At 33.1% G+C, this 25,915-nt stretch overlaps 1 protein-coding gene across 2 annotated transcripts in view; it reads right to left on the reverse strand.

The window, feature by feature from the left end:
- The window catches only part of LOC114327514 (ubiquitin carboxyl-terminal hydrolase 16), a 109,433-nt gene that overhangs the window by 73,782 nt on the left and 9,736 nt on the right, over positions 1-25,915 (reverse strand). For both annotated transcript variants that reach the window (XM_050655735.1, XM_050655734.1), the window contains exon 2: positions 10,519-10,792. In XM_050655735.1, coding sequence (XP_050511692.1) covers positions 10,519-10,792 — 274 coding nt within the window. The remainder of the gene's footprint in view (positions 1-10,518; positions 10,793-25,915) is intronic.

Raw genomic sequence — 25,915 nt, forward strand, 5'->3', positions numbered from 1 at the left:
ACTATTTTTTAAATTATTGACAATTGTGTCAAACTAAATGTTAGTACACTTTTTAGTTATTAAATAATTCAAAATGAGTCATTTCTGTGAAGAATATAATTATATATACGTGTTTTTTTTTAATTTTGAAAAACTTCTTTGTTTCTGAGTTTCTGAAGGTTCACGCACATAATGTCACGCAAATGACATACCCTACTTATTCTGATACTCTGTAGTTCTTTACGAGTTTCTTCATGAAAATAGAGCATTGATTTATTAATATCAACTGTTATACTTAGTCATTAGGTAATTACTACTATAACCAATGTGAAAGATACATTTTTTTTTTCAGGAATATATTACTAATGTCTTCAGAATCTTCAAAACAACCTTCTGGTGAAGATGACAGTAGAAAAGATCCATTTGTTTCATTATCGGATCAAGAACCATCGTACTGTACTGACTCTGAAGACGATGAAATAATTGAAACACCAAGACAACCCAAAAAAAAAAAGAATCGAATAACAAAACTGTATGATATTTTCGAAAAAAAGGAAGAGCAAAGTGTCAAAAGTGGTAATGTCGTTGCTGAAAATCCTCCAGTAGAAAATTCTAAAATTGATTTTGAAAGATTTGAAAGTATCTCGGTATTGGATGGAAAATATTTCAAGATTTGCAAAATGAAGAATGACAATGATGTCGAAGCAAACTGTCAGCTCTGTTTTCCGATCATAAAGAAAATTAACGGGAGTCTTAATTCATCATCTAACTTCATCAGACATATAAAAAGAGTTCATCCTGAAAAACTAGAAGAGTATAAGCGGTATAAACAATCTAAGAGAAATTCGAAATTAAACAAAAGATGCCACACTATAACTGATCCTGAAGGACCATCGACGGCATCGACTAGTGCCAGTAGCCATAAGCAACCTAGACTAATGCAGACACTTCTAGGCAGCGGAAACGTTAGGGTTGACCAAGCTAATTTTGAAAAACGGGTGGTAAATTTTATTTTAGGTACAATGTCTGCTATAAACATTATAGAACATGAAAGTTTCTTGGCACTTTTTCAAGGAATGAATGTTAAAGTTCCATCAAGAAAAACAATTATGAAAAAAATCAATCAAAATTATAATGAAAATATGTGTCATATTAGAGAAAAACTAAGAAATACTCGCTTTTTATGTACGACAGCTGATATTTGGTGTAACAAGAAACGAAGTTTTCTTGGGGTTACCGTGCATTGGATCGAAGAAAACTTGGTTAGAGGATCTGCTGCAATTGCCTGTAAACGATTTAAAGGCGCACACACTTACAGACATATTGGCGAAATGCTTGAAAATATAAACTTGCAGTTTGGTTTAACAGAAAAAATAGTTGGAACAATTATAGATAATGGAAGCAACTTCGTTAAAGCATTTGAACAATACCACATAACCAATGATGAAGAGGAAGCGATAAATGCAGATGATATATTTCAGGTAATAAATATAAATGAAGAGAAAGACACGGAACTTTTGGAGAATGACGATATGGATGTCGATTCAGCTGAACAGTTCACTTTACCGAAACATTTCCGATGTGCCAGCCATACACTAAATTTAATAGCCACAACGGATTACAAAAATTTAATTAAAGAAAATGCAGTTCTGCGAAAGCGCCATACTGCAGCATTTCAAAAATGTAACCTGCTTTGGAATAAAGCTAATAGACCAAAATCAAATGAAATTATTCAGAACATTTTAGGGCACACACTTAGCCGTCCAGGTATTACTCGATGGAATTCACTTTATGATTATGTAAAGCAAATTCTAAAAGAAAAGGTCAAGCTCAATACACTTTTTAAGAAACTGGAACTGGAACCATTTAAAGGGACTGAACTTTTATTTTTAGAAGATTATTGTATGGTAATGGAACCTCTAGCCCATACATTAGAATTTCTTCAAGGAGAGCACGCGAACAACTCATTTTTTGGGTTCTTGTTACCGAGTTTATTATCTCTAATAAATAAATATGAAAAAAAAGTAGCGGTCCGTACCACATACAAATATGGAGGTGAATACATAGCCAAAATGTGCCTCGACAACCTGAGAAGAAGATTTGCTGACATACTGTCGCTTAATTGTAAAGAAGTCGTAATTGCAGCCGTTTTAATTCCTCAATTTAAATTCAGATGGTATAATATCGTAAAGTATCCTACATATACTAAAGAGGATATAAAAAAGTTTATTATAGACGCAGCTAGAGACTTAGACGATTCAAACTATGATTTCTTATCAGATGAGAGTGACACAACCAATTTAGACCAATTCTTTGATTTCAGTGACGACAAGGTCAAGGTACAGCCTCCAATATTAAATAACGACAGTGAAATGGCAAGAAACTCCTCCCAATCATCATCTGTACCTAAAAGTAAAACATCTTCAAAAATTGAACTGGAGCTGTTGAGGTATTTAGAAGATAAAAGAAATAATATACATATTATTAATGAATATCCTACACTTAAAAAAATTTTCACAAAATTTAACACTTGCCTTCCTTCGTCTGGTGCAGTCGAACGATTATTTTCATTTGCAGGTATAATCGACGCACCTCGAAGGAATGGCCTGACAGACGAAAATTTTGAAATTTTGGTGCTATGTAAGGCCAACCAAAAGAAATATTTTTAAAAATTATAAGTTTTTTAAAATTTTATTTTATGTTTATTATTTTTGTTCACTTTATTGTTGTTTGTTGTTGTTGTTCTGTTTATAAATAAAGTGTATTTTTTGTAGATTTTTATTTATTTATGGTTCATATTCATAGGTTATTGCCAGTGCAAAAATATTCATAGGGAGTATGTGGCTCAGTGGTCCATATTTAGAGTCAGGACTTTCGGATCCATGGTTTCCGGGTTCTAGTCCTGTTGGTGACGGGGTTTTTCTGATTAATTTAATTAATTCAAAACTAATTATGTTACATAGTCCTTAGGTAGGATTCCCCACTCGATTATTCATTGTTAGGTTCTAATTAACAGTGCTGTTCCTAAAGTGTCACCGGGAAAGAGTAACCAACCCTACACAAAACACACGTTATAAAAAAGTTAAACCAAACTGAGAGTGGCTAAATGGACAGAATCTATTTTTATATCATTTTTATGCATGTCGTGGTGAGTAATAGATAGACAGAAGACAGTATTAGATTAGGAATCATACATCATTACAGTGATATGATCCGTGATTCGTGATCCGAAAAATGGACTCGAATCACGTGATTCGAATCCTTGTTTTTTAGTAAAAAGTATTCGGACTCGGATCCGTGATTCCTATCATATCTCGTGATTCGGATCCGTGATTCGAATCCTTTTTTTGAGGACTCGTCCCAGCTCTGCCAAGCGGAGGCATGTTCTAATTTCTATTGCCGACAAATTAGCTGCTATCCCAGAATTTGAAAAGAAGAGTTCACCCAAAATTGTTGCGGCGAATCACGGAGTTGGGAGTTTCTATTCTTTCAAACTGAATAAAATCCAAGTCTAGACTTCAAGAGCAAGCGGTAAAAAATTCGGACAGAAAATATTGAGAATATTATATATATCGGGTGTTCTACAGCATTCGCCGTTTCCCGCATCCTATTCGCCATGCTTTTCGGTCACGAATATCTTCCTCGTTGAGTTGTCTACTGTTCATTGCTTTCTCTACATCTTGTAACCATGTTCTCTTCGGTCTGCCTCTTTTTCTTCTCTCGGGTGGTGCATACTGGATCATTTTCTTGGGCCATCTTGTTGGTCCCATTCTCTGGACGTGCCCGTACCATATCAATCTTTTTTGTTGTATTCTGTCTATAATATCATTTTCTACTTCCATTCTTTCTTTTATTTCTTCGTTTGGGATATGCTGCAGTTTAGATATTCTGCAGCTTCTTCTAAGCGCGTCCATTTCTAAAGCTTGTAGTCGTTTATTTTGTCGGTCTTTTACTTCCCACACTTCCGAGTTGTACAGGACAATTCCTTCCACGATAGTTTGGTAGATTTTTTTCTTTGTCTGATTTTGCAATCATGTACTCCACCAAATGCCATTCAGCTGTTTTATAGCTTTTCTTCCTTGACTTATTCGATATTCTATATCTTGATCGCATGTGGAGTGTTTGTCAAAAATAGAACCTAGATATTTAAATTCATCACATCCTTTTATGTATTCCCCTTCTAATTCTAAGTCTTCAGTATCACCTCCGACTACAAGGTATTCAGTTTTCTCCATGCTCATTTCCAAGCCCCATTTTCGGTACTCCTCTTTCAATTTTCTAATCATGTAACTGGCGTCATCTTTATCAGCAGCAATCACAACTTGGTCGTCAGCAAATAGCAACGTATACAAATAAGAATCTCCTACTGGTATTCCCATTGTTTGGCATTTCCTAGTCCAATATTTTAACACATGTGTAAGGTAAATTTTAAATAAAGTGGGCGACAGACAGCATCCCTGCAAAAGACCTTTCGAAGTTTCAAAGGTATTTGAAAGTTTCGTTCCAATTTTAATTGCTGTTGTTGCATTAGCATAGAGATCTTTTATTGTTTGGATGTATTTTCTATTTAAAGTGGTTTGTTGTAATACCTCAAACATTTTTTCTCTGGGAACGGTATCGTATGCTTTTTTTAAGTCTACAAATACCATGTGAGTTTCTAGATTCCTAGGAGAACGTTTTTCTAGTAATTGCCTTATGCAGAAAATGTTATCTGTGCATGGTCTACCTGCCCTAAATCCACTTTGTTCTTCGGAATCTTGCCACTCCTTTTCTATCCGTTTCTTTATTATTCGTCCGTACAGTCTTCCAACTGAGCTGGTCACACTAATGCCTCTGTAATTATTACAATTTTTTCTACCACCCTTTTTGTATATAGGGGTAGTTATGGAGTTTTTCCACTCAGAGGGCACGCCACTATTGCCTGAAAGGCATCCGTTGAATATTTCAACTAAAATTTCTTTTGCCTGTGTCGTGCTGTGCTTAATGAGTTCAATTGGAATACCTCCAGGACCAGGAGCTTTATTGTTTTTCATTTCTCTTAACGTTAGTTCTAGTTCTTGAATAGTTATATCTTCTAGTTGTTCCAGGTTGTTTGGGGCGATGATGGTTTGCCTTACATATTTCTGTCTATTCTCTTGCAATAGGTTTCTAAAGTATGTTTCCCACTCGTTTATACTTATAAGGGATATCTGGCATCTTTCTTGTACGTTTTGTCTTGTATTTGATATTGTTCTCCAAGCTTCTCTGCTTTTTGTTCCTCCCATAAGAGTGTCTATTTCTTCACATTTCTTCAGCCACATATTTTCTTTGGTTTTAATCACTTCTTTTTTTGTTTCCATTCTTATTCTTGCGTAGGTTTTTCGGTCTTCTGAGCAATTGGTACTGAGCCATTTTTGATATGCTTCTTTTTTTCCCTCGCTTTTCTTTTAAAGAATCTGTAAACCAAGGGTGATGAGTGTTATTTGAGGATTTTTCCCCTAACGCTTCGAATGCAGCTTCATGTAAGCACTTTTTTCCGATCATATTTTTCATCTGCTGTTCTTGTATTAAACTGTGTATTGGTTATCTTTTGGCTCAGCCTTAACTTAAAAAGAAAGGAGATTGAATTATCTTTCAGTGCATCGATGTTGTATTTGTACTGAGGCGGGTGTTCTTCTGTAATCTCTTCCTGGGTTTCTTCAATTTTGTTGTTCAAGATATATGGAAAGTATAGATCTGCTCTGAGTAAAAAGTGGTCAGTTCCACATTCTGCACCTCTATAGACTCGTACATCTTTCGTCACAATTGATGATTTCTGCTTCATGATGACGTAATCTATAATCGATTTCAATTATTGAGAATATTAGATTCTGAAAAAATAAACGAATCTTTGTATCTTTGGTTCATACAACAGAGAAAAAAAAAAGCATTCCCCTGACAGGTCCAATACTGCAAGAGAAGGCTAAAATGTTGTGCTGAAGCTATTTTCTTGTGGCATTTTTGTAATCAACTATTTTTAATGGGAAATAAGCCACAATTTTACTAAAAAAATGATTTTGGCGTTTCGACGTCCAAATCGGATGCCGTTGTCAAAATACAAAAAATATTAATGAATTAAACAAAACTGTTGTTGCTTAGTAAAAAATTCTTCTAATAATTTATTTAATCTGACTCATTTATATCGGCAATTCAGACAATTCAATATAGTCAATAATATATTTATATATTATTTTATATTTTAGTGTTATTTATATATCTATGTATTATTAATATTATTTTATAATTTAAAATAACATATGTAAATATTAAGGTCAGAATTTGGTATTCGTTTTGAGAGTAAACTAAAGTAAGACCTAATACTGACGATGTCGGGATAGTATCACGAGGTTTTTTCCTGGTTTTCCCTCGTGATTTAGGTACTATGGAATCTCTAACGCGAGAATTTTACTGTCATCGTTGAATGTGGTTGTCTTTTTAAAGAGAGATCACATGTTATGATTTTTTTGTGACGGATATTCTTGAGTTGGGGTTGATTTCATGTAATCGAATGAAATATCTTTCAGTAAAGTTGTCCCAGGAACGCAACTCATAAATATTGGCAATATCATTTTAAAGTCTTCTACTGTAAAATGTATAATATTATGTCTGAATTGCCGATATAAATGAGTCAGATTAAATAAATTATTAGAAGAATTTTTTACTAAGCAACAGTTTTGTTTAATTCATTAATATTTTTTGTATTTTGACAATGACATCCGATTTGAACGTCGAAACGTTAATAAAATCATTTTTTTTTAGTAAAATTGTGGCTTATTTCCCATTAAAAATAGTTAATTAGAAAGCTAAAATCTTAGCGGAGTAGTTAGATGAGGAAGGAAAAGATTTTTGTGCTAGCTCTGGCTGGTTAGATAGATTTAAAAAGCGTTACGGCATTTGACAACTGTACTTGTGTGAAGAAAAGTTATCTGCTGATTCAGACATGGCAGATGCTTTCAAAACAGAGTTTGACGATTTTACCCAAGGCTATATGGCACCTAATTTGTTGGCAATAGAAATCGTATCATGCTTCCGCTTCTAGTAAGGACCAGATTTATAATGCAGTCGGAACAGGAGTAAATTTTAAGATGTACTTAAAAAGTCACCTGCCTCAGCAACTGAAACAGCTGCCCCATGTCACAAAATGAAAGAAGAACCAATGTGTGTCGACAAGTCAAAAAACATGTATTAAAGGATATTGTGTCCAATGCTTTACCAGTTTTTTTATTAAAAAACTACAGAAATCACTCTTTATTTTCTCAACATCCCATACATAGGTAATTTTTAAACAGTCATGGTGTAAGGTAATGGAAACTTCTTCTTGTATTTTTTCCTTCTGCCTATTACGGCGTCGGACAGATTACGGTAAGGGAAACAAAATCATAAAAAATTTCAATAAACCAATAAACTCTAAAGTAAATTGTTTGACATGCATTTGAATTTAAATTAAGCGGGGCTTTACTGTATTTATAGATATTTTCTTTGTCCTTCATCACATTTACTTTAAATCATTGGTTTACAACCTATGGTACATGTACCATTGGAGGTGCATATCATTATTTGCGGTGGTACGCAAAACACAAAAGCACAGCCAAAATTAGCAAGCTTTTGTGTTCCTAAATGGGAAGTATTCACGATAGTTTGTTCCTACATACAAAGGTTGGTAACTCCCAAGAGGAAAAGTGATTATTCTCCCCCTAGATTATTTGTGCCTCGTTCCTAAACAAAATCATTAACTGAAAGACAAGTTTACTGACGAAATTTGGTTGTGACAACTATACTGCGCGTCATGAAAAAGGGGCCACCTAAAATTTTTGGCATTTTTTAATTTTTACGAATCCTACAAGAAATTTATTGCCATTAGACGTTTGTGTAATGTTCAAGAATATGTTCTAAAGCAGTATGCAATGATTTCTTAAATAACAAATGTCAAAAAAAACTTCTTCCAAAATGATGATTTTATTGGAAAATTAAAAAAAATTAACATTGTACATTTTTTTTGTTTTCTTTATAAAAATTATAATTAGGTCGTGATTATTAAAACTCTGTATTACCACCTCTATTGTAAATTACACTCCTCATTTGATTTGGCATTAAATTGATCAAATTCTGGATGTTGTCTTGAGGAAAAGTTTGAGCCGACTTTGAGCCGGCTAGTTCATTTTTGGCATACCGACGGTTTCCAGGTATTGTGTTACCATCCTGACCACGTGTGACCGCGGGTTGTCTTGCATGAAAATAAAGTTTTCGCCCTCAAAACCAGCAAAAGGCATTACATGCTCATCTAGAATTTTGGTAATGTATCGGTGAGCATTCAACACTCATCTATCAATAAATACGAGATCAGTACGCACTTGAAATGAAATGCCTGCCCAAAACATTACCGAACCTCTTCCAAAAGCAACACGTGCTCGCCGAACACAAGCAGCATATCGTTCCCCACGTCTTCTGTAAGTTTTGATGCGACCATCTGAGCCATAAAGAACCATCCTGGACTCATACTAAACAAAACATTTTTCCAATCTTGTATCGTCCAATGCTAGTGCTCTCTTGCAAACTGTAGTCGACGTTGTCGAGGTGCTGCTGTTAACAAAGGTCCTGTTGCTGGATAGCGAGCTCTTAGACCAAATTCCTTCAACCTTCTTCTCACGGTAGAAGTGCTTAATATCCACCCGTGAGCATTTTGAAAACGGTCGTGGATTGATCTAGCAGTATAGAACCGATTTTGCAAAGAAGTGCGTTGCAAAGACCAGCCTTCTCTGGCCGTCGTGATTTTTCTTGGGCCTGATCCTGGTCGTAGTTCGTGAGATCCAGTCTCTACACAAATCATTGGTAAGTTTTTTGGACCATATAACGACTGATTCCAAGCTGTCTGGTCACTTATCTTTGACTCATTCCACTACCAATCAAAGTAACAATTTGAACAGATCTAACAAATCTCCCAGCCATAGTTTTGAATTTAAAAATTGCACGATTCACTCTTTGAACAACTGCACACTAATGAAAGATTTTTGAAAAACAGAATGACCATATTCCAAGAAAAATAAGGTACAAACAACACGTGCATTATTCGAAGTCTTAAAACTGATATCAATTCTGCAACATTATTACGCTTAATTGACCTGTTGGTGCCTAAAAGACGCTAAAAGTGTTTCTGGCATTATGGGAGTTTAGTTACAATAGAATAAATTGTATAAACTTAAAGTTATTTAATAATTCTCATAAAGTCTAGGTGGCCTCTTTTTCATGACGCGCAGTGTAGATATCTCAGTGATATATATTTACCAGAATAAATGATTTGAATTTGGCGCTAACAAGCGCTTCAAAAAATAAAGAAAGGAAAAGCGGTAGGACCAGATGATATTCCTGGGGAAGTATGGAGAGCATTGGGAGAGACAGGAACAAGGTGGCTAGCAGGTCTATTTAATAGAATTATGGAAGTCGGACAAATGCCAGACGAATGGAAAAGCAGTATACTGGTACCTGTTTACAAAAACAAGGGATATATACAACAATGTACAAACTACAAGGCTATAAAACTGCTTAGCCACACCATGAAAATATGGGAAAGAGTAATTGATAGACGGATACGTGAAGAGACCGAAATATCCGAGAATCAATTTGGCTTTATGCAGGGTAGATCAACAACAGATGCAATTTTCATTATAAGGCAGTTGATGGAAAAATACAGGAGTAAAGAAACAAACGCTCATATGGTATTCATTGATCTTGAGAAAGCATATGATAGAGTTCCTCCAGAGATTCTGTGGTGGGCACTCAATAAGAAAGGAGTCCCTGGAAATGGAGAAATAGATGGAGATGCATGCAGTAGAATTAGGGCTAGAAGTGTAAAGAAGCGAGTAGTGTGTTGTGTGACAGAAAAATTCCAATGAAGCTGAAGGGAAAATTCTATAAAACAGCCATAAGACCGGCTATGATGTACGGAACTGAATGTTGGGCAGTGAAAAAAAAAAGAGGAACAACGAACGCATGTGGCGGAAATGAGAATGCTTAGATGGATGAGTGGAGTGACAAAGAAGGATAAAATTAGAAATGAGTATATTAGGGGAAGTCTAGGTGTGGCACCAATTGATGCCAAAATGAGAGAGCATAGGTTAAGATGGTTTGGTCATGTTCAACGTCGAGACGTTAATCACCCAATACGAAGAATAGCTGAAGTGCAGATTCCTGGAAGGAGTAGGAGAGAAAGACCAAAGAAGACCTGGGGGAAGGCGATAAGGCAGGACATGTTGGTAAAGGGGATTAACATTGATATGACCCAAGATAGAATTGTGTGGGGAAATGCAATTAGGGAAGCCGACCCCGCATAGGGATTAGGATAAAGATAAACCCGTTTGCAATATACAACCATACTGATTCTAACGTTTGAAACAGAGAATAGATAGGTATTTCAGTTAGGTGGACCAAAAATATAAAAAGAATTTTGTGATACATGACTCAAAAAGTTTGAGAAACACTGCTTTAGACTACTATTTAAACCAATTTATATTCTAAAGAAATTACCTTCTAGTGGTTCCAGTTCAATCACCTCTTTATTTTCTAATGTAATTTTACCACCAGGAAGTTTGAAATATTGGTTATCTGCCGATGTTTCTTCTAACAATTTCAGTAAATAAGGAGTTTGTCCAAGACATTGCAGAACTGAGTTAAAAAAACAAGTATTTCCTAAATTTGAGAGACCTCTTGCCCTTGGCAGTTGAGCTGTAGCCGAATTATTCAGCTTTGGAGTTGCTCCTGTACTCGCTGTAGATGGCAGTGATGGACTAATGTCCAATGCCTAAAAACACCAAAACGGTTCAAATGTTTGTCATAATAAAGGATAAAGCATGTGTAATAACTCCAATAGACAATGTTTGGGTAAACACAATTCATTGACAACAGTAATTTACACAAACCAAATTATGTATGCAAACTAAAATGTATAATACAGTATGGGGCAATATAAACAGTACCTACTGAAATGCGTATGTGTCAAATTTTTATGTGTCATGCACAAAAACATATCGAGTTGTTTCCAAACGTCGTTATAACATATTATTATCGTCGGTAATGTGACAATACCTCCTATTAGTGGAGTCACTGAAGGTTTTCACCTCCGATTTCGTTGAAACTTCATCGATTTTCATGGAAATTGGTGAGTAGTTAGAAGATACTTCAAGGAACAACGGTGACATGATGCCAACTTGAGCTTTTACCCTGGGGATGGATGCCACCCCTTCTCGGGGGTGATATTTTTTAATAAAAAAAATACCAAAAATCGATGGACTTCTATAGAATCGATAAAACTTCTACCTAATCGATAGAACTTCTAAGCAAAATTTGTTATATAAAGTTATTAACATAAATCAATACTTTTGAGTTTTAAATATCAAAAATTTTATTTTTTCTTAAAAAAATGCATGTTTAAAAGCTGTTTTCACGTATTACTCAAAAACTATAAGCTGTTGTAAAAAACTATTATTACCAAAATTTAAGATAATAAAAAATTTAATACACTCCCCACTTAAAGAACTAAACTAATGTTATTTCAAAGTGAGTTATGGGTAATTGAATGTATATTTTTTTCGACGAGTACTCAAATTTAAGTATTCAAGCTTACATAACGGGAAAACGATGCATTTTATAGAATATACTTGTTAAGCACTTGTCAAAGTACTTGGAGCACCTATCAAATGACCTCCAGTAGAAGTTAATAGAATCAAAATTAAGCAAGTTATGATGAAAATAAGAGAACCCTTTCGATTTTTTAAGGAAAAAGTGAAAAATAAAACATACGCCATTTCCACAAAAATTAAAATTTGTAGTAATCCTCACAAGAATTTCTTTAGGTTAATATAGTTAATGATTTCAACAATTTTGACCGGTTTAGAATGCATATTTTTGAAAAAAAGATACAATTTAAAAAAATCAGAATTTTTTAAATTATCGTACTTTTCATTTTTTTTTTTGATAATAACTCCAAAAATACTCAATATACGTAAAAAATTATATATAACTAAATTTTAGTTTTTTCTGTTCCAAAAACTTTACCCATTTTACTATTTCCGTAGAGTAAAAAATAACCGAGATAGAAACGTTGAAAATTTCAATTTTGCTGCGAGAACTATGTAACCGGAACCATTTAACCTTTTATTGTTAAAAAAGTGAGATGTTTAAAAGACTAATTTCGACATTTTTTAATAGCTCTTGGAATCAACTTTTAATTAGTTTTTAGGTGAACCTGATATCTTAAAAATTAACGGAGTTATTTACAAAAAAACAATAACATTTTTTTTGGAAAAATTTTTAAAAGATACATTTTGAAATATTTTTGGTTCATAAATTTTAATGCTATCAACTTGTTCGAGGGCTTATTTGATAGATATTTCTATGAACTTTGACAAATGTTTAATAAGTTTGTTATAAAATGCATGATTTTGCCGGTATTTAGGCTTGAATACTTAGATTTGGGTACTCAACGAAAGAAATATAGGTACATTCAATTACCTATAACTTACTTTTAGTTAACATAGAAAGGTTTTTCTAGTTAGGAGTTTATTTGATTTTTCATTAGCCTCAATTTTTATAATAATAACTTTTTTGTAAAAACTTGTAGTTTTTGAGTTATTTATGAAAAATCGGTTAAAAACATGCATTTTTCTCACGAAAAATTAAAATCTTTGATCTTTAATAACTCAAAAAGTTTTGATTTATTTTAATAACTTATATAACAAATTTTGCCTATAATTTGTCCCTCTCTCGAATTGTGGGGTTATTTTTAATAAAATAATTTTCACCCCCGAGGAGGGATGGCATCCACTCCCAGGGTAAAAGCGCAAGTTGGCACCATGTCACCTTTGTTCCTTGAGATATCCTCTAACCACTCACCAATTTTCATACAAATCGATGGAGGTTCAACGAAATTGGAGGTAATAGCTCATATCCACCTTCAGTGACTGCAATGAATTTTGTAAGAGAGATTTCAACCTTTTTTGGGGTCACCTCCTGTTTTCATATATTTTTTGACTTGTTTTGTAGTCAATTCAACTTTTTATTTACTAAAAAACATGTTAAAACTTACATATGAAAACAGAAAATGACCCTAAAAAAACTTTGTCGAAATTCTCTTACAAATTCATGAAAAAGCAAATGGGAGGTATTGTCACATCACCGACGATATGACGTGAATGTTGTGTTAATGTTAGGTGCTTCAGGATGGTTCTCAGAGTTGCAGAAAAAATTTTTATCGTGGATTATTATTTTCAGTCATACAGAAATGATCGCGAAAACGGTCCAAGCTTAAAATCAGTTGCCGCCACATTCAGGTTTAACAGTGTTATGTTAGTTTCATAGTACGGGAAGTGTGATGTGCCAACGTAAAGGCCACGTGTGTCATCCAGTGTCACAACCAATACGAATCATGGGTGTGTTCTTAATCAAATGCTGCAATCTCCGAAACGAAGCCTCAGAAGACTTTTTTTGTGATATACGGTACCTATGTAGGGTGGATCGAAAAATTGAAGTTTCGAAAACTGTTTTGGAATAGTGCGCAAAAGTTGCCAATTAATGTTACAAACCTAATAGTCGAGGAAATGAAGCTGGAAAAATGGCAAAACCTCGCAATTTTTTCGTCCAGCATCGATTTGTACAAAAATTTGGGATTAGGCTCATTTCACCCTCTTGTTCATTTTCTATATTGAGCCGTTGTACGTTTTTGGTTTTTTAAGGGTGAAAACCACCCCTAATTGTAAAAAATTATAAAATAACATTTTAAACTTTAATATTGTCAACATTTGCTTCTTATTAGTTACATAATGATTGTTTTGTGCTTTAAGATATAATATCACAATATTTCAACCCTTAAAACCACCCTTGTTGGAGCTATATATGAAAAGTTTACTTATCCTAAAAGAATAATTTCGGCTTGCATCAATTTACATAAAAATTTGGGGTTAGGATCATCTTACCCTGTACTTCATATTCTATATCATACTCAAGGGCGTTGATTATTTTTAGGGGTGTGAACTACCCTTATTGTCAAAAATTATATAAAAACATTGTAAACCTTAATATAGGTAAAATTTGGTTTTGACTGGTTAAATAATGATTGTTTTATACTTTAGGATATAATATCATAATATTTCAACCCTTAAAAACCACCCTTAATAACATTGCAATTTTTATAAGTAGACAATATAATAGATCTATACAGAAAAAAGTAGAATTAAAGAATTACAAGAACATTTATTTACACAAAAATACGAATTTACAAATATATAAAAATACACATACAAATAGTTTTTTAGTCATCCAGTATACGAACCGGCTCTGTGGTATTATATAGGTACATTGAAAATGCTCTATAAGGGGACTATTCGAATTTTTCGTAAAAAAAATTAGTTCTATAAACATAGCTCCTTCATTTTTGGCGATAAATTTTTTTTTCAATAATAGTTTTGTAGAATTTTTGAAGAGTAATAAAACTGTGTAAATTATATTCCGTAAGATCCCTTACTTTTTAATTGAGGTGGGTTTAAAGGCCTCGAATAAGGGGATGTTTGCTCGTAAATAGATGTTTTAAACAGCTATATCTCGTGAACTGTTCACTGTAATGAAAATCTATGTACAAGGAAATTTTAGCTATTAAAAAATCTATAATTTAGTAATCTATTATTTTTTTCGTATCTCCAGTATTTTTGGAGATATTTTGAAGAAAATGATAAAAAATGCAAAATTGCAAAAAATCAATTTTTCTTTAAACTCCAATTTTTCTAAAATTAGGCCTTTTAAATAGGTAAAGCTTCTTGAATGTATTGATAATATAAATATAAACGGAATTACAGAAAGGTGAAGACCAATTTTTAGTTACAAGGGTAGTTAGGGGGTTGTTTTCACTGTTTTTTTCGTAGAGAAAAACAGGTACCGACTTTTTTTTTATCATAAGTTGCTCAATTTTTATGCTAGAAAGTTTTTATTATCTGTTTTGAAAGATCTTATTGTATACTTGAAAAAACATGTAAGTTTTCCTGGAAAATGCAAAGTTTACCCGTTATTTGGCTTTGATTATTTCAAATTATGCATTTGACGAAAAAAGCTAACCTTTAACATGCCGTATCTCGGTTTGTATTGGTCGTAAAAATATTATAGAAAAACAGTTTCGTTTGTGTTACTAAAAGATACAATTTTGATATCCACAGTTTTTTTTGATTAAATGCATATTTTTCGAGTTATTGTCAAAAAACCCTCTAAAAAAGTCGATTTTTCCGTCGAAAAACTGTTACTTTCAACCACGAATAACTCGAAAAATATTAGTTTTACGAAGAAAATATAAAAAACATTTTTTTCTTAAAATTAAATTTTACATCGATTTACACGGTTAAAATGTAATAAAAAATTCCCACCCCCGAGATGGGGTGGCAACTACCCCCGAGATGGGGTGGCAACTACCCCCAAGGTTTTAGCGTACAGCAGCATGATATAGAAAATGATACTTGGACTATTTCCTACCTTGTGTGAAAATTTCAAGTAAATCCATGCTGGACGAAATAATTGCGAGCCAAAATGCTTCATTTCCTCGACTATAATATTTATTTGCGATTTTTCAAAAAAATTTCATCTTCTGCCCTCTACCGGGGGTTGAAAAAATAAAAAATACGAACTTATGATTCTAATTGAAAAGGTAAGTAATAAGTACAGGCTATTATTATAAAAATGATATCCAATTGAAATATTTTTGAAATATGTCAAATTTATTCTTCTACCCACTCCCTTACCTCCCCCTTAACTTTGATTATCTATTGTTTGTAGTCTCTTTTGGACTCAAATTTTGGCATATATTTGCGCGAATCAATTTTTGCCTAATAAAACTGTATTTTTTTTGTGACCCAATAACCGACGAATATGCTTCAGTTACGAGCTTCACGATTCTCTCTACAGATTGGGCGTGAGAGGGAAATGTAGGGATGTCAATGATTTTCTCAGGAGATCCGGAAATAATATTTTTCAAATCCTCTACTTTCAAACGTTGAAGCAATGGAGGGCAAGTTATTTTATTGTTTTGTCAATCAATAAAATCAATATAGTCATCTGCTTCAAAATTAATTTGTGGAATAATAAAAGGTCGGATGTTAGATGAATTATTATTGGCCTTTGTTTTTGCCTTGAGAATGCGACGAAGTGCAAGCTCTCTTAAATGCGGGCGAGTGTCATGCAGCCTGCATAGCAGAAGATTTCCGGATGTACAAAATAGGCAATTCTTTGATTTACAGGGTCTATAAAACTTTTCAAATTTTGCTTTAAGTATCAACTACGCTTAATTGTTTGTAAAACATGCTTTGCACCATTTACACATGATGAATTGCATTTGATCTGAAACCATAAAGGAGCATAAACCGTGACAATAAATTTGGTCAGTTCATTTAATTCTAATGTTGGATTTTCAGTGCTAACATAAAGACGTATAATGCGATTCGCCAACGTTAGCCATCGAGAATGACTTAACTTTCCAGGGCTTTGGTTTAATAAATCCACAGAACATTCCCTGTAGAAATCGCGACACAAATTTGAAACAAATATTTCTGATCGGCACTTAAGTCAATTAATTCTACTTCTGTTAACTCACAGTCCGGCATATTTTCGAAATGCACTATTTGATTTCCTATAGTTCCTGCAAAAACTCTTGGACGTTCAGAGCCTATTTTAGTTCAAATCAGGCCCGAGGCACTACACAATTTATCGGGCCCTAAATATAAACGAAATGAAACTATATGGACGAAATAAAAATCGGATCGAAAAACTGAAAAATGCATGTTCAATATTTTTCAAAAATCTATCGAATAACACCAAACACTACACCTCCACTCCGGAAGTGGCGTGGCAACACAAGGAAAATCCCTACCAAAATGGAAAACTTAACTTTTTTGGTTTTAGAACCTAATCTTCACAACCTAATAGGTCTCATGGCACTTTAGTAACTGCAAATTTAGCATCCAAGACTCCCCTACTATTTGTATCAATTTTTTGTAAAATATCATTTTCTATATTTAAAATAGCCAAAGACAACAGACTTTGTTGATTTAGAGAATTTTTTAAATTCGACTTTACTCTTTTTAGAACCACAGTACCCAGAACGATTTTTCACCTGAAGAGTTGCTATTGCTAATGGGTATAGTTAAATAAATTATAAGCAACGTTTCTACATTTGTAAATGATATTATGTTATATTCAATCAAAAAGCTCATTATACTTTTAAGATTAGATCGCTTTTCAGCGAATTTTTTAAGTTTAGATGTGCTGCAAATTTCTTTAAAATGTGACACTTCTTCCATTAAATCATCAACATAGATATCGTTCTCATAATATTCAGCAATAGTTTTCAAGTTTACTGTTTCAGTATTGTCTGTGAACAAGATATAGTCGGTTCGCTAATCTCAGACACAACTGGCTAGTGATTTTAGTGAGTAATTTTGCCAATTTTGTAAAATTGGCAAAAAATAATTACTAAATACAGTACAACCTGCCATATCCGGACCTGTCATATCCGGACCTCCCCATATCCGGACGGTTCTGCCGTCCGCATCTACCGAAATATACCGAGACAGCTGTTGGACAACGCACCCTCTCATCTCGACCCAATAGAACTAAAAGATGGCAAAATAATGTATTATAGAATCTATAAAACGTGTCTATCGACGAAAGTTACTGACGGCGTTGATTACTGGAATGTATGAAGGAGAAAACGTTTCAGATACTATAAAAGAAGTGGTCTTGATTGATATCCGGATTTTTTCATATCCGGATCGGCCTGTCGCCACATTGATCCGGATATGGCAGGTTTTACTGTAGTTAATAATTTCTAAATAGTTAGTAATTTTGCCAATTTTGGAAAAATTGGCCAAAACCAAAGAAATTACATACTAAAATCACTAGCCAGTTGTGTCTGAGTTTGGCGAACCGACTATATTAAAAATATCCTTTACTGAATTATAAGCATCTTTTCGTATAAATAGTCGCGTGATTAAAGTATCACAAATAGGTAATGTAAAAAACTATTTATTTTAAAAGTTTCATGTCCTTTTAAAAAAATCGTTTCGGGAACTCTTGAATTTTCATCAAAAAATTGTTTTCCGTTCTCGGGAAAGCTCATCTTTATATTAAACGCTTATTGGCTATAATTTTTTAGCTTCATTTTCAATTTCTGAAAATATTTGTCTTGTTTTCTGTATACCTACACATTTGATTAAACTAGTTATTGTAAAGTTCACACATTACTGTAGCTACTGTAGCTTCTACTGGTTGCATTTATTCTGTCCAAAAATGTATTCCAAATCGTCGAATAAACTAACGTAGGTATTCATTTTCCCTAATAAATCATTTGCTTCAATTGACGCCATCCTTTTTTGGTTTGAATCTTCGCTTAATTGGCCCAATGCGATTTTAAATGAATGAAATAAAAGAATTTTGAAAATTTATTTTCTTATTGCAATAAAATTTTTTTTAGTAATCTTTCCGGGCCCCATTAAAATGCGGGCCCGAGGCAGGTGCCTCATGGGCCTAGTGGTAAAATAGGCCCTGTGGACGTTGAGTTTGGCCTTCAAGCTTTTGGAAAAGATGCCAAAAGCAATTCATTAGCGTGAAGCTGACAGATAAATCTTTGTAAAGGGCGGCCTAACTTTAATTGTAGTTGAGAAATTATACCATTTTTTCTTCAAGTATTTACCACAGTTCCGCCATATTCTACTACCACTAGTTCTTCTAGATTTTACCTATAACTCTCTAAAAAGTTCACAATACTTTGATAAATGCTTAGAGCTGATCCGGAAAGGAGTACTGTGTGACCTAAAAATATGAAGCCTGGCTCTTGAACTAATGAAACGTGCTCTTCAAGTGCGGTTCTTCTGTGGGGCTTGCCTTTAATATTTTCGATAACGAAGGCTTTATCTTTCCTTCCGTCAAAATATATGGCCTTCAAAGTTTCGGGGGAATTTTGCATAAAGCCTTTTCTTGATTGATCTCTTGCTCTTCTCAGTTTGTTTCTTGAAAGTCCAAAGTCGCAGCACCCCCGCACCCCTAAGATGGAACTAATAGACTAAACAAACAAGGGCCGCCAGGACCGGGCTTCTGTTAATAATGCCAAAAAATTGTTTTTTTTCGTTTTTCAAAAGCCTGTAGAGGGCAGAAGATGTAATTTTATCCAAAAGTCTTAATAATACTTTCTTATTGTCGTTACTAAAGGTAAATTTTGGTGGGTATTCCAATTCAATTTGTATTTTTTTTTTATTTTGTGATTATTACTCCAACATTTTTTTTTTTCGTTTTTCAAAGGCCGGTAGAGGGCAGAAGATGTAATTTTATCAAAAAGTTGTAATAACACTTTTTTATTGTCGTTACTAAAGAAAACTTTTGGTGGGTATTCCAAATCAATGTGTTAATTTTTTTTTAAATATTGCGATAATCGATCCACCCTACTATACAGCCAGCTACAGGAAAACTTTTTTCCTTATGGACCTCAGAAGAACGTCATTAAAATTGAATATCAATGATCAATTGCTCCGTCGAATGATCAACAATATTGCTGAGATTGCATACAAAATACAGACAGGACAAGGGACAAAGTGCAGCTGAAAAGATTGTAAGAGTCAAATACTGCACATGTGTGTTCACTATATGGATGAGGATGCATCATACTCAAACTCCATCTTTTTTAAATTTAATGCATTTAAAAGGATTCATCAACAAGCAGACAACACAGTTTCTTGAATTATCAGCGCTCACTGGCGGATCCAGGGGGGTGTCACAAGGGTCATGACCCCCCCCATAATTGTAAACCCACGTATCCTAGGATTGGTAAGACTAAGTGACCTTGCACCAAAGATAGGTAATTAAATCACCCTCAAGACCCATGATCCCCCCCCCCAAACAAAATTTCTGGATCCGCCACTGTCAGCGCTACAGGGAACAGATTATAACGCCATTTCTACATGATCTTCAGCGATTTTGTTGTGCCAGGAATCTACCACTTAATCACGACTGGACACCCTGTCACATGGCCAGGGAGTGTCTTCAAATGCTGAGCAATCATTTTGGGGATCGCCTTATTTCGCATAGCTATGATTTTCCCTATCCATCGCACTTACCAGACCTAACCCCATCTGATGCGTGCATACGGGGAATGCTAAAGAAGGCTGTTTTTCGTACCGATCTACGGCCTGACATTCCAAAATTGTGGACTAAAATTCAAGATTTTGAATTCAAGATTGTTTTGAATAATGTTTGCAAGGCTATATCATGTATATTAAATATAAAAATAATAATAAACATTTGAATATTCATTTCAGTACTGTTTATTTTGCCACATACTGTAAATATTGAAATGAAAATAAATATTGAATTGACAAATAAATAAACAAAATATTGGTGATATGAAACATGATACTTTAAAACTTTTTTAGTTTTAGATAATAAGTGTAATTTTTACAAAGATGTAACCACTTTCTTTATTTAATTACAAAATTTGAATATTGCAATATTATTTTTTGTGACTGAGACAATGTTTGTGCCAGTGTGTTATAAAAAGATTTATTATAAAAATAAAATTCAATCATAAATAAATAAATAATTTAGAGCCTCCAACTTTTACAATTTAGATATCATAAAACTTTATTTAATTAATTTTTTTATTTATACTTTGTTTTTAGTGCGGCAGATTCGTGCAAATATTATAAGAATTGTGCATTTTAATGATAGAATCATATAATGTGAACCACATATACTACACATAAAAGGTTCAAAATTAGATAGGAGGCCATCTCAGATTTTGCCTTTTACAAAAATGGCGGGGATTCAAAATGGCTACTATACATATGTGACTAATAGCATGATAACTTTTGAACGAGACTTCAGATTTCAACCAAATTTGTTATATAGGTTCTTTCTTTGATGTATAAGATCGAGATCTTGAACCGGAAGAACCGGTTTACCAAAAGTTGTGTTTTTCCTGGTTTTTATGTAAAAATATGTTGTTTTTTTTTCAATTATTTCAGCATGTATGTATTAGTTTTTCAAATAGTTAATACGGCCATTAAACAGAGAGCGTAAAAATATTTTTTAGGAAATATTTTTAACTTTTTAGTTAAGTTAATAACCATTTATTAAGTGCAAAACGTATCTTCACATATACCTATATGCGGCAGATTCGTGCAAATATTATAAGAATTATTGTGCATTTAATGGTAGAAACATATAATTTGGACCACATATACTACACATATAGAGGTTAAAATTTAGATACGAGGCCATCTCAGTTTTTGTTCCTTTATACGACTTTATGCGACTATACATATGTGACTAATAGCACGATAAATTTTGAACGAGACGTCAGATTTCAACCAAATTTGGTATATAGGTTCTTTTTTTGATGAATAATATCGAGGTCTTGAACCGGAAGAATCGGTTTACCAGAATTTGTGTTTTTACTGTTTTTTTTTTATGTAAAAATATGTTGTTTCTTTTTCAATTCTTTCACTCTGTATACATTAATTTTTCAAAAAGGTGATACCGGCGTTGAAAAGAGAGTAAAAATATTTTTCAGGAAATATTTTGAACTCTTTAGTTATATTAATTACCATTTAATACATGCATAACGTATCTTCACATGTAGGTACCTATGTGCGGCAGATTCGTGCAAATAATAATATAAGAATTATTGTGCATTTAATGGTAGAAGCATATAATTTGGACCACACATACTACACATACAAAGATTCAAATTTAGATATGAGGCTATCTCAGATTTAGTCTTTTACCAAAATGGCGGGCATTCAAAATGAATCTGCCGCCCATAGGTACATGTGAACATATGTTATGCATTTATTAAATGGTAACTAACACAACTGAAAAGTTCAAAATATTTCCTAAAAAATATATTACACTCTTTTCAATGGCGCTATTACCTTTTTGAAAAATTTATATATATATATATATATATATATATATATATATATATATATATATATATATATATATATATAGGGTGAAAGAATTGAAAAAGGAACAACATATTATTACATAAAAAAACAGTAAAAACACAAATTCTGGTAAACCGATTCCTCCGGTTCAAGACCTCGATATTATTCATCAAAAAGAGAACCTATATACCAAATTTGGTTGAAATCTGACGTTTCGTTCAAAAGTTATCGTGCTATTAGTCACATATGTATAGTCGCCATTTTGAATGCCCGGCATTTTTGTAAAGGGAACAAAAACTGAGATGGCCTCGTATCTAAATTTGAACCTTTATATGTGTAGTATATGTGGTCCAAATTATATGCTTCTACCATTAAATGCACAATAATTCTTATATTTGCACGAATCTGCCGCATATAGGTACATGTGAAGATACATTTTGCATTTATTAAATGGTAATTAACATAACTAAAAAGTTAAAAATATTTCCTAAAAAATATTTTTACGCTCTTTTCAATGGTGGCATTAACTTTTTGAAAAATTAATACATAGGGTGAAAGAATTGAAAAAAAAACCCATATTTTTACATAAAAGCCAGGAAAAACACAACTTCTGGTAAACCAATTCTTCCGGTTCAAGACCTCGATCTTATACATCAAAAAAAGAACCTATATACCAAATTTGGTTGAAATCTGAACTATGGTTCAAAAGTTATCGTGCTATTAGTCACAATGTATAGTCGCCATTTTGAATCCCCGCCATTTTTGTAAAAGACAAAATCTGAGATGGCCTCATATCTAAATTTGAACCTTTATATGTGCAGTATATGTGGTCCAAATTATATAGGGTGAGGCAGATAACTGGCCTATTAGAAATATCTCGAGAACTAAAGGCAACAGAATCATGAATATTTGAATAAAGGGGTTTTGAAGGATGATCTATTAAATGAAAATATTTTCATCTCTTTGCAACCTCTGGTTATACCGGAAGTTGCATATAACTTCGTTTTTTTAAATGGGACACCCTGTATATTTTTACATTTTTGGATTCTCTTCGATGTCTTCTTTCTTAAAATATGAGGTTTTGTAATATTATACAGGGTATTTTTAAAAGATAATTACGTTTTTTTATTAATTTCGTAGCAACATTCACACCCTGTAGAATTGTAGTAGTTTGACATCTAAAACTCTACTTACGTTCAAATGATTTTTAATATAGTCTACTATTGTTAAGAATCATTAGTATAGCTAAATTTTAAATTTTAGTATGCAGGATTGGTCGAAACTCGGAATGAGTATTTTCTGAGGTTTTTTAAATGGAACACCCTGTATTTTTGTATTGTAATGAAATGATATTTTATAGTACTTTTTTATTTCTTAAGCATTCCCTATACCTAACTGCTTTAATTTGCGAGTTATTGGTGATTCAAGCTAAACATTAATTGCACCAAAAAATACGTAACATTTTATTAGGTTGGCCGTGAAAATACTCAATCCCAAATAATTTTTCAGAAATAAATACATATTAATCCAGACTGATCCTTAAAATTACCAATAATGGTTTAGCTATCAAAATACCTACGTAGTTAAGATTGTTGGTGCGATTAACAATTAAGCACAAATTAAAGCAGTTAGGTATAGGGAATGCTTAAGAAATAAAAAAGTACCATAAAATATCATTTCATTACAATACTAAAATACAGGGTGTTCCATTTAAGAAAACTCAGAAAATACTCATTCCGAATTTCGACCAACCCTGTATACTAAAATTAAAAATTTAGCTATACTAATGATTCTTAACAATAGTAGAGTATGTATATTAAAAATCATTTGAACGTAAGTGGAGTTTTAGATGTCCAACTACTACAATTCTACAGGGTGTGAATGTTGCTACGAAATTAATAAAAAAACGTAATTATCTTTTAAAATACCCTGTATAATATTACAAAACCTCATATTTTAAGAAAGAAGACATCGAAGAGAATCCAAAAATGTAAAAATATACAGGGTGTCCCATTTAAAAAAAACGAAGTTATAAGCAATAACTTATCCGGTATAACCGGAAGTTGTAAAGAGATGAAAATATTTTCATTTAATAGATCATCCTTCAAAACCCCTTTATTCCAATTTTCATGATTCTGTTGCCTTTAGTTCTCGAGATATTTCTAATAGGCCCTTTATTTGCCTCACCCTGTATACTTCTATCATTAAATGCACAATTGTTTCACATATCGGCTGCACTATTTATAAATTAATGTTTAATATACTAATACATTACACATTAAATATTATTATCTTTGATTGGGTAATAGAGTGATAATATGGAGCAAATCTATCTATACTTTTATCTACTATTAACAAATTATGTTTACATTCTAAATTTAAACAAAACTATTATTAATAACATTTTAGAAGTTATCGTGAAATGGACTTGGAAATTTTTATTCCCAAAAGGAAATATGAAGAAAATTTTTATGAGCCAAAAGCATATTTTTGATATTTAAATAGAGGAAAACCAGTTTTTCCCTTTGATCTTTGCTCATTCTCACTACTTCCTATTCTCTCATGAGCATCAGAAAAAAACGAGCCACCTAAATTTTAAGAAATTTTTTATCTTTTTTTTAAGTGAAAACTACTTTAGGGACGTTGTGCACTTTTTGGATGGGGAAATACTATTAAATTAGCGACTGTCATCGCTTCGGCAAAATAAAATTTTGAAGTGAAAACTTCTTTAGGGACTTTGAGCACTTTTTAGATGGGGAAAAAGTATTAAATTAGCGACCGTCATCGCTTCGGCGAAATAAATTTTTGAAGTGAAAACTTCTTTAGGGATGTTCTGCACTTTTTGGATGGGACGTACGCAACGCGTATATAATATAGGTATAGCACTTCTGTTTGGATGGGGAAAAACCATTGAGCTCGCGACCGTCATGGCTACGGCGAGATATTAGTAATTTATATACTATCAGTTGAATTGTGTATAAATTTGACTGAAGTTATAAAGGTTGGAAGAGGGATAGAGTATGTACACAAAGGCGCTTGGTTCGCCAGAAGTTTTCACTTCTGTCGGCACTCCCAAGAGTGCCCTAAATTTTTTTTTTTGTATTTATATAGAATTAAATATATTGTGTATTAATTCAGTTACTGTTGTAGTACATAACTCGACATTATCATTAGTAACAAATGGAAAACAGGGAAAAATTTTGGCAAATAATAAATGTATTGAAAATTTCGACATACCATTACAGTTACAGCTATAACAAGAATTGAATTATAGGGCCAGGAAAGTCAAGTTATCTCATTTTAATAATGTGTGTTGCTACCACGGTTCACGATGATACTATCATTAAATTTGGCAGAGAACTGATCACATATTGGATGTCCCTTTGGAAAAAGTGGTCCATTTCTCAATGAGAGCCATTCGAAGCTTTTCACCTGTTGTTGGAGCAGGTGTATTACACCTTGCAATCCTTTTGAGAAGGCTTCATATAATATATGCTCAAGGGGTTACTTAATGTCTTCACTTTAACAAGGCCAGTCCATTTTTGGAATACAATCGAGGCTTGTACTCCAAATCTTGCATTAGCAGAACACCATTGCCAAAACCCAGCATATGGAATCCCATGATGTTGTAGAATCTCTGATATGTATCTCCGTGCCGTTAATGCATCCCTCTCAATCAATATAAGATGCTTGGGTGCCTCAAAAAAATCCCTACCCAAAACATTACTGAGCCACCTCCAAAAGAATCTTGGTATGACCAAGTGCAGGCAGCACGACATTCTCCAACCCTTCTTTACCACAAATTGATATTCTAAACTCATCCGTCAACAATACTTTTTTCCAACTGATGTGTTTACAGGCAAATGCAAATATACATCTTTTGTGATCAGCAGTAAGTAATGACCCAATAAGTTTTTGTTGCGGAGACTTGCTTTCATTTTTACATAAGCATTTCT

The sequence above is a fragment of the Diabrotica virgifera genome, chromosome 7 (genome assembly GCF_917563875.1).
Source record: "Diabrotica virgifera virgifera chromosome 7, PGI_DIABVI_V3a".
In the NCBI taxonomy this organism is placed as follows: Eukaryota; Metazoa; Arthropoda; class Insecta; order Coleoptera; family Chrysomelidae; genus Diabrotica; species Diabrotica virgifera.